This window comes from Thalassophryne amazonica, chromosome 5, assembly GCF_902500255.1.
Source record: "Thalassophryne amazonica chromosome 5, fThaAma1.1, whole genome shotgun sequence".
NCBI lineage: Eukaryota > Metazoa > Chordata > Actinopteri > Batrachoidiformes > Batrachoididae > Thalassophryne > Thalassophryne amazonica.
Window position 1 is genome coordinate 121,191,497 of NC_047107.1, and position 14,097 is coordinate 121,205,593.

The following is a 14,097-nucleotide window of genomic DNA, read 5'->3' on the forward strand; positions in this document are numbered from 1 at the left end:
CTTTCAGTTCATAAATTGGATCCAGAGAAGAGAAACAGCAGGTCTTGGAAACAAAGAGCAGAGAGAGACAGCGCTCTCGCTTTAGAATGCTGAAACAACAAACAGGATGTTTAAAAATATTTTCTTCTTTTTGGGGGGGACACAATGGACTCTGAACTTTGTGATCTGATGTTAAGAGCCCTGACGAGGCAGCAGTGTGTCCTACTGTACGTCTGGAAATGTGAGTGCCGTTTGCTTTCCATGTACTGTTTTGAGAACGGAGCGCATTTCCACAATGCCACAAAACCCCCCAAAAAGTAGGCAGGAGTGGACTGTGAGAGGCAGGAAAATAGGTTTATATAGGTTTATAAATGTCATGTCCACATTATTCATATATTGTTGCAATATGAACAAATTTTATTGGGTAACTTTGGCCATTATTATTTTTTTTTATGGTCCATCAGCATTTATTTCTAAACAGCTTAAATTCCAAGGCATCGATTCTGAACAGTCACTTTGGAAAATGATTCCCTGTAATGTTACGTGTACATTAAATGCATGACAGTGTCAGAGTGGCTGATACACTGCTTTAAAGTGAAAATGTAAATGAGTGCATGTAAGAAACGAAGCACTGAACCGTTTAAATGTGGGCCAGAAGCAGCTCATTATATTTGCAGAATTCTACAGGAACATAAGCAGAACAATAAATATTGGATCAGAAAACTGGAAGCTTTAGATTCTAATTTTCCCTGAACACAAAGCAAATGTGCAAAGTGGTTTAAAAGCAAAAAATAACTCATTACATTAAAAAAAAAACCCCACTTATTTAGTTCATGTTATTGCAGAGCTTTAAAAAAAAATCATTAAAACAATCAGTTTCCTTTGGGAAACTTAAACAAATATTTGGGTGCTTTTGTGGAACTAATAGAGGCCCATAAATGATCAGAATTGACATTGTGTGAACTGAAGTGGTTTATATAGAGGCAAGGGCTACATACAGTATTGTTCGGAATAATAGTGCTGTGTGACTAAAAGGATTAATCTAGGTTTTGAGTATATTTCTTATTGTTACATGGGAAACAAGGTACCAGTAGATTCTCACAAATCCAACAAGACCAAGCATTCATGATGTGCACACTCTCAAGGCTATGAAATTGGGCTGTTAGTAAAAAAAAAAGTAGAAAAGGGGGTGTTCACAATAATAGTAGCATCTGCTGTTGACGCTACAAACTCAAAACTATTATGTTCAAACTGCTTTTTTAGCAATCCTGTGAATCACTAAACTAGTATTTAGTTGTATAACCACAGTTTTTCATGATTTCTTCACATCTGCGAGGCATTAATTTTGTTGGTTTGGAACCAAGATTTTGCTCATTTATTAGTGTGCTTGGGGTCATTGTCTTGTTGAAACACCCATTTCAAGGGCATGTCCTCTTCAGCATAAGGCAATATGACCTCTTCAAGTATTTTGACATATCCAAACTGATCCATGATACCTGGTATGTGATATATAGGCCCAACACCATAGTAGGAGAAACATGCACATATCATGATGCTTGCACATATCATGATGCTTGCACATATCATGATGCTTGCACCACCATGCTTCACTGTCTTCACTGTGAACTGTGGCTTGAATTCAGAGTTTGGGGGTCGTCTCACAAACTGTCTGTGGCCCTTGGACCCAAAAAGAACAATTTTACTCTCATCAGTCCACAAACATCATCAGCCAGTTGATGTGTTCTTTGGCAAATTGTAACCTCTTCTGCACGTCTTTTATTTAACAGAGGTACTTTGCAGGGGATTCTTGCAAATAAATTAGCTTCACACAGGCGTCTTCTGTCACACCACTTACAGGTAACTCCAGACTATCTTTGATTATCCTGGAGCTGATCAGTGGGTGAGCCTTTGCCGTTCTGGTTATTCTTCTGTCCATTCACAACTGTTTGTTCCACAAAATTGACGAACTCACTGACTGAATGCCACACTATTATTGTGAAGACCCCCTTTTCTACCTTTTTTTTTTAATAATAGCCCAATTTCATAGCTTTAAGAGTGTGCATATCATGAATGCTTGGTCTTGTTGGATTTGTGAGAATCTACTGAATCTACTGGTACCTTGTTTCTCATGTAACAAAAAGAAATATACTCAAAACCTGGATTAATATTTTTAGTCACATTGCACTACTATTATTCTAAACACTACTGTACGTGGCAGTAAATACAACAAGCAGCCATACTCAACTGGAAGCAAGACTAGGAACGCAACCATATGCCATCGTACACCAGCCTGCACAGGGACTACGCCAAATCTGCGCGATTTTCTGGCGTACTCGATACACATCACAATGCAACTGTATGCAAGCCCAGTGTGAAAGGGGCTTTAGTGGCCACGAGGCTTCGTCCTGACAGTGTGTGTGTGGTTTGCAGACGGCACAGGCTACATCCACTCAAGCTCATCTACCTCTGAAAAACTTAATCTTGGTTTAATAAAAAATAAAATACACTGGTAATTTAGAATGTTGATCTTGACAACAAAGCTTTGGAGAGCGGGTCGTCTTATGGTGACCCATTTCTTTGGTTCATATCGTTTTCAGAATGTGGAGTGAATAACAAGCGAGGCCTCGTTAGCTGTGGAATTGTGTGACTGTTTGTCATTAGCCTCGGTGTGAAGCGCTCATGTCTGTCCAGCTGTAGCCATGTTTTCAAAATGCAAAGGGCAAATTAAAACAGACGGTGGATAAACTCACTGGACTCTTGCAGTACAGCTCATAGGTCAAGGTCCAATCAAAGGACATTATCTAAAATACACTATTGATCACATCCCAGAATCAACATATTGGACTGTAGCTTTCTGATTAGATTCTTACTCTGTTGGAGTGAACAAGTCTATAAACCTATAATCATGTATTTTTAAAAAAGTGTTTTTATCTACTCATCTGTACCATATTGTGAACATATCAGTTGTAAAACTCTGAACAGTGTATTCAGTTAAATGGACTGTTTATCAGCTTTCTAATTATTTTTTTTAATACATGATGTAATAACAGGCTGTTGATCTGCACAGATTATTTACAACAGCAAAAGAAGGAAAAGGATTATGATGAAACTGTACTACAGTTATAGGCTAGATTATGAAGTATTTTGTACAGTTGTATACAGCATGTGCATTTTTTTTTTTTCAATTGGTAAAACAGCAAACTGCAAATAAAATGCATTTTATTAAAATATATGAAGTAATCTATATTCACAAGTGTGATATTAGTACAAGGGAACTCGGGCACTTATCACAGATATTGATTAGTGGTTCCAGTTCCTGGACCTTGAGTACTTCCTGCTCAAAAAGCACGCAATGAGATCAGTCAGTTGTTTTTCCAAACAGCTATCGATGGGCAGAACACACGTGACCGAGCCGATCAATCCCAAACAGACCAGAGACAATTTGATTACAAAATAATTTACAAAAACCAAAAGTTCTGTTTATTTTATTTTTTTATGGCTATGGACAATAAGATTTTAAGAGTCTGGTTGAATTATTGTGCAGTTGACAGTTTGCATAAGTACATTCAAAAAAATTTTTAAAAATTCATAGCTCACAGAAATCAACCATCACCCTTTAAACAGGTCTGATCAGAATTATTGACACCCTGAATTCTAACATGTTATGCACATTCAGAGTGCCAGCAAATGTCATGTCCACATTATTTATATATTGTTGCAATATGAACAAATTTTATTGGGTAACTTTGGCCATTATTATTTATTTTTACACAGACCTGGTCCATCAGCATTTATTTCTGAACAGCTTAAATTCCAAGGCATCGATTCTGAACAGTCACTTTGGAAAATGATTCCCTGTAATGTTACGTGTACATTAAATGCATGACAGTGTCAGAGTGGCTGATACACTGCTTTAAAGTGAAAATGTAAATGAGTGCATGTAAGAAACGAAGCACTGAACCGTTTAAATGTTGGCCAGAAGCAGCTCATTACATTTGCAGAATTCTACAGGAACATAAGCAGAACAATAAATATTGGATCAGAAAACTGGAAGCTTTAGATTCTAATTTTCCCTGAACACAAAGCAAATGTGCAAAGTGGTTTAAAAGCAAAAAAATAACTCATTACATAAAAAAACCCCACTTATTTAGTCCATGTTATTGCAGAGCTTTAAAAAAAAAAAATCATTAAAACAGAATCAGTTTCCTTTGGGAAACTTAAACGAATATTTGGGTGCTTTTGTGGAACTAATAGAGGCCCAGAAATGATCAGAATTTACATTGTGTCAACTGAAGAGCTTTAGAAGTTGTCAGTTTTCACTTCCTGCTGCTTCCTACTCACCAGGAGAAGTCAGTAATAAGATTCCATGACTCTTCCCCCAGAATAAAAAAAAAAATGGCTTCAACAAAAACGTTCAGTTACATCAAACAAGGAGTTTAAAATTCACGCAGAAAAATAACAGCAGCTCCCGCAAAGTTTTAATGTCTTCCCGTTAAGTCTTTCTGCTGTGAGTTCGGCTTCATTTGCAGCCCTCATGGTTGAGCATTGCATTCTGCATGCGATGGTACCAGCACTCCACTTTGGTGTTCGCCATCATGTCATCGAACGCCTGCAGGCCCTCCATCGCTGTGAGGACGCCAAACACCGCCTGCAGATGAGTCCGAATAAGCACAGGTGAAGCCAACGATCAGAACACTTACTTGAGCAACTAGAGCAGCAGTCATGAAAACGTACAGTAGTGTTTAGAATAATAGTGCTATGTGACTAAAAAGATTAATCCAGGTTTTGAGTATATTTCTTATTGTTACATGGGAAACAAGGTACCAGTAGATTCTCACAAATCCAACAAGACCAAGCATTCATGATATGCACACTCTTCAGGCTATGAAACTGGGCTGTTAGTAAAAAAAAAAAAAAAAGTAGAAAAGGGGGTGTTCACAATAATAGAATCTGCTGTTGACACTACAAACTCAAAACTATTATGTTCAAACTGCTTTTTAGCAATCCTGTGAATCACTAAACTAGTATTTAGTTGTATAACCACAGTTTTTCATGATTTCTTCACATCTCGCATTAATTTTGTTGGTTTGGAACCAAGATTTTGCTCGTTTACTAGTGTGCTTGGGGTCATTGTCTTGTTGAAACACCCATTTCAAGGGCATGTCCTCTTCAGCATAAGGCAACATGACCTCTTGAAGTATTTTGACATATCCAAACTGATCCATGATACCTGGTATGTGATATATAGGCCCAACACCATAGTAGGAGAAACATGCCCATATCATGATGCTTGCACCACCATGCTTCACTGTCTTCTTGTGAACTGTGGCTTCAATTCAGAGTTTGGGGGTCTGCGGCCCTTGAACCCAAAAAGAACAATTTTACTCATCAGTCCACAAAATATTCCTACATTTCTCAAACTACGCTGTTCTTCTGAACAATGTCTTGAATGTCCCATTTTCTTCAGGCTTTCAAAGAGAAAAGCATGTTCAACAGGTGCTGGCTTCATCCTTAAATAGGGGACACCTGATTCACACCTGTTTGTTCCACAAAATTGACAAACTCACTGACTGAATGCCACACTACTATTATTGTGAACACCCCCTTTTCTACTTTCTACGTTCAAGACATTGTTCAGAAGAACAGCGTAGTTTAATTAAAAAGTTGACTGGAAAGGGGAAAACCTATACGCAGGTGCAAAAAATTATAGGCTGTTCATCTACAATGATCTCAAATGCTTTAAAATGGACAAAAAAATCAGCGACGCGTGGAAGAAAACGGAAAACAACCATCAAAATGGATAGAATAATAATCAGAATGGCAAAGGCTCACCCACTGATCAGCTCCAGGATGATCAAAGACAGTCTGGAGTTACCTGTAAGTGCTGTGACAGAAGACGCCTGTGTGAAGCTAATTTATTTGCAAGACTCCCCTGCAAAGTCCCTCTTAAATAAAAGACGTGCAGAAGAGGTTACAATTTGCCAAAGAACACATCAACTGGCCTAAAGAGAAATGGAGGAATATTTTGTGGACTGATGAGAGTAAAATTGTTCTTTTTGGGTCCAAAGGCCACAGACAGTTTGTGAGACGACCCCCAAACTCTGAATTCAAGCCACAGTTCACAGTGGCTTGAATTCCTACTATGGTGTTGGGCCTATATATCGCATACCAGGTATCATGGATCAGTTTGGATGTGTCAAAATACTTGAAAAGGTCATGTTGCCTTATGCTGAAGAGGACATGCCCTTGAAATGGGTGTTTCAACAAGACAATGACCCCAAGCACACTAGTAAATGGGCAAAATCTTGGTTCCAAACCAACAAAATTAATGCCTCGCAGATGTGAAGAAATCATGAAAAACTGTGGTTATACAACTAAATACTAGTTTAGTGATTCACAGGATTGCTAAAAACGCAGTTTGAACATAATAGTTTTGAGTTTGTACCATCAACAGCAGATGCTACTATTATTCTGAACACCCCCTTTTCTACTTTTTTTTTTTTACTAATAGTCCAATTTCATAGCCTTAAGAGTGTGCATATCATGAATGCTTGGTCTTGTTGGATTTGTGAGAATCGACCAAATCTACTGGTACCTTGTTTTCCATGTAACAATAAGAAATATACTCAAAACCTGGATTCATCTTTTTAGTCACATAGCACTACTATTATTCTGAACACTACTGTACACATAGACCAATTATCCAATGCTCCACTGATGCTGTTATTAAAACCAATGAAAGAGAAAAATGCATTTGACCATTAAAGCCCCCAGAAGGTCACGGTTTGTATTCCAAACCGTTCCCCATGAATGTGAGTTAACACCCTGGACTTGCATTGTGACGTGTGCAAAACAACCAGAATACCACCTAAGTACAACCTTAGCACTTCCAGAAAACCTCCCGATGATGTATGATCACTTTTTAAGTGCTCATTGGAAATGCAAACGATTCGTTAAGTGGGTCAAAGCTCACTATGTGAAAAAGGGATTTTTGAACAGCTTTAAAATCTCACTGTGTTTTAAAAGGATGGGCAAGGACGTGCAAGTCTTCAGCAGTCTAGTGTTTCTCATCTCACTATATGGGTGGGGCAAAGTGATGATTTGACATGACTGGTATCAGGCCTCTATGGGGAGTCCTTGCAGATGACACGCACCATTTCTGACAAGTCAGTGTGCACTCCAGTGTAAAGTCCATATCCGGGGTTTATCTTGAGACACCACAGAAGTTATCTGTAACTTCCGATACATTTTTGGGTGGTTTATCTTTATCAAAGACAACTTTTCAGTTATCTGATTATCTGTTATCGAAGTTAATTTTTTGGTTATCTGTGCCCACTACTGCTTCTACCTGATCGAGTGCAGCAGCTAAGAGAATATTTAGAGCAAAATCGTGCAAATGGTGATACAAGCACCAAAGTTGGCACAAATACTCCTTAGACATTACTCTTTTGAAAAAACCAACTGGCCACTTGAATTTTCAATAGGCGGCCGGGTAGGGGTCATTTGAAGAATTACACAGGGGTCAAAATTAAACACGCTCAAATCATTTTGAAAACTACACCGCTTTATTTGTCTGATTGTAAACATTCCAAAAAGGTATAGTTTGGACTATCTATGACTGATTGATCAGGAGTTATGGGGTTAAAAACAGCAAAAATGGTGACAAAGGTCAGTTTCTGTTTGTACAGGGGTCAAAAGTTGCTCCAATTTTGGTAAAAAAATGATGCAAATTATTCGTGAGTTAACAGGGTTTTAAAAAGGAAGAGTTTGGACCATGTATCATGCTTAGTTATCCTTATGGGGTAACATAGGTCACATGTCATAGAATCCAATGGACATTGACCTTGTTTGACCTTTAATTTGGAGACCAAACATTCAACACATATCTATTCCATTTATTAATCCTATTAGCTCAACCAGTAATTTGCATCACTTTTTACCAAAATTGAAGAAACTTTAATGTTTGACCCCTGTATAAACTGAAACTGACCTGTGTCATCTTTTTTGCTGTTTTTACCCGATAAGTCCTGATCATTCAGTCATAGATAGTCCAAACTATACCTTTTTGGAATCTTTACGATCAGACAAATAATGTGGTGTAGTTTCCAAATGATTTGGGCATTTTTAATTTTGACCCCTGTGTAATTCTTCAATTGACCCCTACCTGGCTGCCTATTGAAAATTCAAGTGGCCCGTCGTTTTTTTTTTTTTTTTTTGTTCAAAAGAGTAATGTCTAAGGAGTATTTGTGCCAACTTTGGTGCTTGTTTCACCATTTTGCACTGTTGTTTCAGTTATCTGCTGCACTAATCTGCCTTTGAGGACTTCTTGTTTCACCAGCTCTTCATTAGCCATCTCATGTTTAGGGTTCCTGTTGGGCCTTCATGGTTACTGTAGCAGTCACGAGGCACACAAGGTCCACACCTTATTTCACCCCAGCAGACAATCCCCCTACCTGATCTGTTACCCAGGTGTCATGATGCAGACGACAGGTTGGATAGAAGATGTACTGTAGGTTTGCAGGAATGTAGTGAATTTGATTCCTCTGTAACAGGCCAAGGGTCACTACACCACAGTGCTCCAGATAACAGCCTAGATTTGTCATTTTGGGGCTCATGATAACCTATCATTTGTTGGATGTGCTGGCTGTAGTGCTTTCATTCTGAAGGCGTCAACTTATCAAAACATAAAAAAACAGACTTTGTTACATTTTGCTTGGATATTATTGTAAAATGACACTTGTACAAAAATAAATTTTTATCAATTGTGAATAAGACTATACTGAATTCACCAGGTCTGCCAAGTTGGGATGATTTCCACCCATGAACTTCCTCTTCTTGCCGATGGCGTCCACCCAGTCATTAACGGCCTTGTAGAGATCCTGTCTGACATCATCCTGCAGGTTGTGTCTGTTTGGCCCAAGACAGAAACACAAGAATCACACTGAGACACCTAAACACAGAGTTAAAGTGCAATCTGTTAAAACCAACAGAAACTTTGTCATAACACACAGAGTTATGGGTATACGGTTCCAACTGCTCAGATGGTGGAGCAGACCTAAACAGTCCACGTTCCCTCGTGCCAACTCACCGACGTTTCAGCCGTTTGGAGATGATGAACATGGCTGCAGCACCAATATACCTGGCACAGAATCCCTCAATAGTACCAAACTTGCCCTCATGGACAATGTAGTCGAAGGAGGCCAAGGCTTCACTGGTAGTTCGGTAAATGTTGGGAGGTATGAGGTGTACCAGCCAGTCGTCAGTCCATTTACGCCACTTCATCTCTTCCCTGAGCACAATTTCAGAAAACCAGAGAATGTAAAAGTGTCATTCACAAAATAATAATAAAAGTTCTGCTGGCCACTACTGGTGTGGAGGATATATGACATCTCCTGTAGGTGTGTATTCTGAAAAGTAGAGGAAAGAAATGGAGAAAAAGCATAATCATTTTTTAAGAAAATGTTGACAGCTTTCCAGGATTAAAGTAATGTGATGATGCGCAACAAGGAAAAATCAGACTGTTTGGTGCAACGGCAATTTGTAATATGGCTGGAGCTGCCAAAAAAAGTCAAACCCTTCAGCTTTCACACATTTTAATTTGCTCATGTCATTTCAAACACAAAAGGTAATTCAAGCTTCTCTAATATTAAGGATTTGAAAAGTATCATCCTTAAACTCAAAGTGAAACCAGATCTCTACAACTTGATATAAATTAAACATATCAAAGCTAAGATGACAGGTTGCATAATTAATGGCACCATTTAGTATAACAAAAGTAAATCACTTTTATAGCAAGTTTTTTTTAAGACAAATCAGAGGATGGATACATGTACATTTCCAAGTCACTGAATGTCTAGGACTTTAATTACATCAATTATTAAGAAGAAACAAACAGTATGGTACAAATATGTCTGGCCTGGCGGGCAGCCAGGTGTATAATGCTGTAAGGGAAACAGGTTGTTTTGGAAATAATCAAGGTCATTGGCATCAAGGGGCAAAAACTGACATTCATTCTGATTTGCACCAAACGTGGTGATGGATTCTGGAATGGATCAGGGAAGGTTAAATTTGCCAAAGGTCAATCATTAGGGTCAAAGTTCCACATTTGGGTCCCGCCAACCTCCTCAGTTTATTTGTACCATACTTGGCACACATATGAAGGTAGGTTCCAGAATTGCCCAAGAAGGCCAAATTGCCAAAGGTGGGGTCATGTCTGTCCATTTGCTGACCTTTTCCTTTCTTCTGCTGATTTCTACCAAACTTACTATGAGAGTAAAGACTGACCCCAAAATGGTCCTTAAAGAACTCATTTTGGCAAAAGTCAGTTAAGAAATTTGATTCTGAACCATATGTAAACCAAATAAGGCACACACTTTGATTCAAAAACTGCTCTAGAAAGGTCAGCCAGAGGACAATCATTTGGGTGGAGATCAAGGTCATCTGGTTCAAATGTCAGACTGCTGTAGCCATTACTGTCTTCAAACCCACGGATACAGTTACCTCTTATTAATAACAGTACGCTAACAGAGTCCCACCCTATGTGCACAATCACAGAATTGTGAGACTGATGTCGTTTAAGATGAATATTAAAACATTTAAGGAGATTAAAAACAGATTTTCCAGAACGCAAGCCTTTTCAAACAGAAAACCTCTTCACAAACTGATCAGACGCATATCTACTAATACAAGCAACAGATTGGTCATCGTCGTGTCTCACAGCAGCCTGTACTCAAGGTTCTTGAAATGAAGCAATATCTCCACCTGGTGCGCATTTAGCATCAATGCAGGTACAATTGAATTTCACCAACACCTCTAGTAGCAGTAGATTAGATGCTCTGCAGACAGCTGAGGTGAATAAATCCACCATGTTGTTGGATAATGTACTGTGTGGTGTAATGTATCAGCGTTGGACATACTTCTGCATCCCTTTCTCTGGGTAAACCTGCGTGGTCTCATCCTCGCTCAGCATCAGCCAGTACTTGTTGTTGTACTCCGTCACCTGCTTCCCACTGTCGTTCACACTCTTCATCTCCGGGTAGTAGTGAACAATCTCCTTCATGCTTTTCTGCCTGGACAACAGAGTCACATCGCACTCATCAGAGCGGAGAAAACGTTCCCACTGCGCGACTGGTCCTTCACCCAGAGAATAGAAGGCGGAGCTTTAAAAAAAATGACAGTGCTTTGGATTTTTTAATGTCATTTTTCAATGCGGTGAGCAAAAATAATGCAATATGCAACCTCACCACTAGAGGTCAATAAATCCTACATACTGTAGGTTTTGAAAAAATAAAATAAAAGTGTTTAACAATTAATTAAAATTCAATAATCAGACACAGAAGACATCCAGATGACTTCAGCACCTTGATATATATATATATATATAAATTTCCCCCCAGTGTCCAAATACTTATGGGCCTAACCACACTCTTATTTTATTGCTCAAGTGGCTCTGACTGGTCAGATTCTTGACTAAGTTTACTCAAGTGTGTGTCAAAATTATTATCAGATTTATTTATTTAAAAAAAATAAAAAACAACAAATACAGTGCATCAGGAAAGTATTAACCACTTTTTCCATATTTTGCATGCTTAAACTTACTTGTTGACTAAATACGTCTTCAGGGAGCTGATGATGACAGATGAGTCATTCAGTTGCTGGAGATAAACAAGAGAAAGAGAATGCAGTAATAACAGGTTTTATTCCCAAATCACAAGATGATTTTCAGCTCAGTGGTGACACAAATTATAGGTGACGTCTTTAAAAATAATAATAAATAAAAGCCATGTTCAATAATTACTTATATAAGCACTTTAAAGCAGAAAATTGACAAAGTGCTCAATTAAATTTTCAACTCTGTATCCATAAGAACAGTTGAAAATACATGACAAAAATGTACAGACAGACAGCAGAATTAAAATAACAGCTGATGTGATTTACATTTTCAAAAGTAGGTACGTGGACAAAGTAGGCCACCACCCCCACTAGGTTCTACACCTGATTTCTTGTTTTGCTTTGCCAAAGTCACTTAAATTGTACCGGAAGAAAGAATAGGGATTAAAATAAGAATGTATAGGGAATAAAGAGTAAGTATTTCTCTTCATTTTTGCTGAATTTCAGAAGGATCTGTGGTTTCACAAAGATTCTAGTCGATCACCAAAATTCGGATTAAGGCCAGACAAACAAGCTCGATTCCCAGCACAAAAACACCCATAACTTCCTTAATACTTAAGATAATCACATGATTGTGGTGTCAATTTAAAGGGTTTTTCTTGTTCTTTCTGAATTCACAGTCAGATTTTATATTGGTATGGGAAAGAATTTTTATACACGTCCCTATCAAAGGCACAGCAGTTGAAGTTCAAGTGTCTCAACTGATCGGTTTCAAAAAGGTTGGTAAACATTTGATGGCATAAAGCAGTGGACAGCTGATTAAATGCATTTTGAGATAACTGATCTCACCTGATGTCTGCTTACAAGGTTAAATACAAAAAAAACCAACTCTGCAGTCATATCAGACAAGTGAGCTTCTCATGTTGGCTTCTACAGAACAATGTTAGGGCTCCCCCTAGTGTCCATTTATATGGATGCCCTAAAACAGTGGAAATGGGTGTTTTGAAACATGCCAATGAGACTTGAACAAAGAAAATGCAGGAAACTGCAGAATAAATGTTCATTTTGATATTCTGTGTATCATGTGCTATTTTTAAACTGCTATTTTTTTTTGTTTGTTTTTTAATATCAGGATTATACACTGGGCACCCTGTTCTCTAAAAATCAGCATCAGTCACTGAAAAATGCTTGTTGGTTGAGCAGAAGTAATGAGCTCCAAATCGACACTGTGGAACAGTTTCCCTGTTGACATTGAATCTTTTCAGGCAAATCTTATTTTCTTGGTCTTATCGTTAGTTTTATTGTTGGTCTGAATTATAGCTGCTGTTTTTAATTTTTATTTCTACTTGACATTTTCTAAGAACTGTTTTCATCTTGTTTTATTATGTGAAGCACTTTGTAAGTTTTTCTCCTTAAAGTGCTATATTAATAAATTGATGCATTACTAAAATCATACCATTCCAGATGGACGACATGTCAACTTTCAAAAGATCAAATAACACAAATGTGCCATTTTCACACAAGATTCTATTTCACTGCTTTACACTCTTTCAGTTTCAGACAAAACAATCTCTAAAAATGGTGCAATTATACATATATAGTTTTCCCACATGCAGATAGGGCCCATTTAGTGTGTGAGGACACATCTGGACTCAAAATGTCTCTTTACCACTACACCGTCCACCATGACGATGGGCACTTTTCTGTATGACGACCACTTGATCTCGTGCTTCATCAAAGGATTGACCTCCACGACCTCGTACAGCAGCCCGTAGTAGTCGAAGAAGGTGCGAACTTTGCAACAGAAGGGACACGCCTTGTACTGGTAGAGTGTCAACTTCAATCCGCCGTCTGCAACCTGACACAAGACAGCAGAGAGGAAAGGCTGCACCATTATCCTGACCGTGAATCATAAATTTTGACAAAAATCAAAATATCCTCAGATTAATAAGTAGCAATGCACTTCTGTGTGGTGCATTCGCGTGTTGCGGTGAAAAACTAACAAAAGAGCTTCATGTTTCTGCATGTGTACGTTGGAGTAAAATACCAATACCAAACCAGTGCAGTCCTCGGACAGCACGGCTGAAGGGTGCGCGCTGAGTGCCCCTGTAGTTGTATGAAGATTTATTTATTGTTTAACAAACCGTCCTGATGTCAGTTGTGGAAACAGTCTCACGTTCCCACCGGGTTCCACTCACCTCTTGCTCTTGCTCGTGCTCGGCCTGGAGACGCTGCACGAAGAACTTGAGGGTCTCATATAAACCCAGAGCCGCACCGAGCAGCGCGGCGCGGCGCAGCACGGCACTGCGCGGCAGCCTCGATCCGAGCCCCGCCCCCCCGGTACCGTACCGCCTGCTGCTCCCGCGCGCGCTCACACTAGCCAGCAGGCGGGCCGCGGTACCGGTCAGGCGGCCCGCTGGAGACCCCAGAAAAGACGCACCGACCTTACTGAGCACCCGGACACAGGCCGCTGCCATCTTGTCCGACTAAACTCCCACAATGCCTCTG

The 14,097-nt window shown here is 39.0% G+C and overlaps 1 protein-coding gene across 1 annotated transcript; it reads right to left on the bottom strand.

Moving 5' to 3' along the window:
• Positions 1-3,704: 3,704 nt before the first annotated feature.
• Positions 3,705-14,097, bottom strand: ptgesl (prostaglandin E synthase 2-like). Its single transcript, XM_034171213.1, has 7 exons — positions 13,788-14,097; positions 13,259-13,447; positions 11,578-11,633; positions 10,896-11,048; positions 9,068-9,268; positions 8,769-8,886; positions 3,705-4,627 (listed from the first exon to the last, which is right to left on the bottom strand). The coding sequence occupies exons 1-7, from the start codon at positions 14,064-14,066 to the stop codon at positions 4,499-4,501; spliced, it is 1,125 nt and encodes a 374-aa protein (XP_034027104.1). The 5' UTR covers positions 14,067-14,097; the 3' UTR covers positions 3,705-4,498.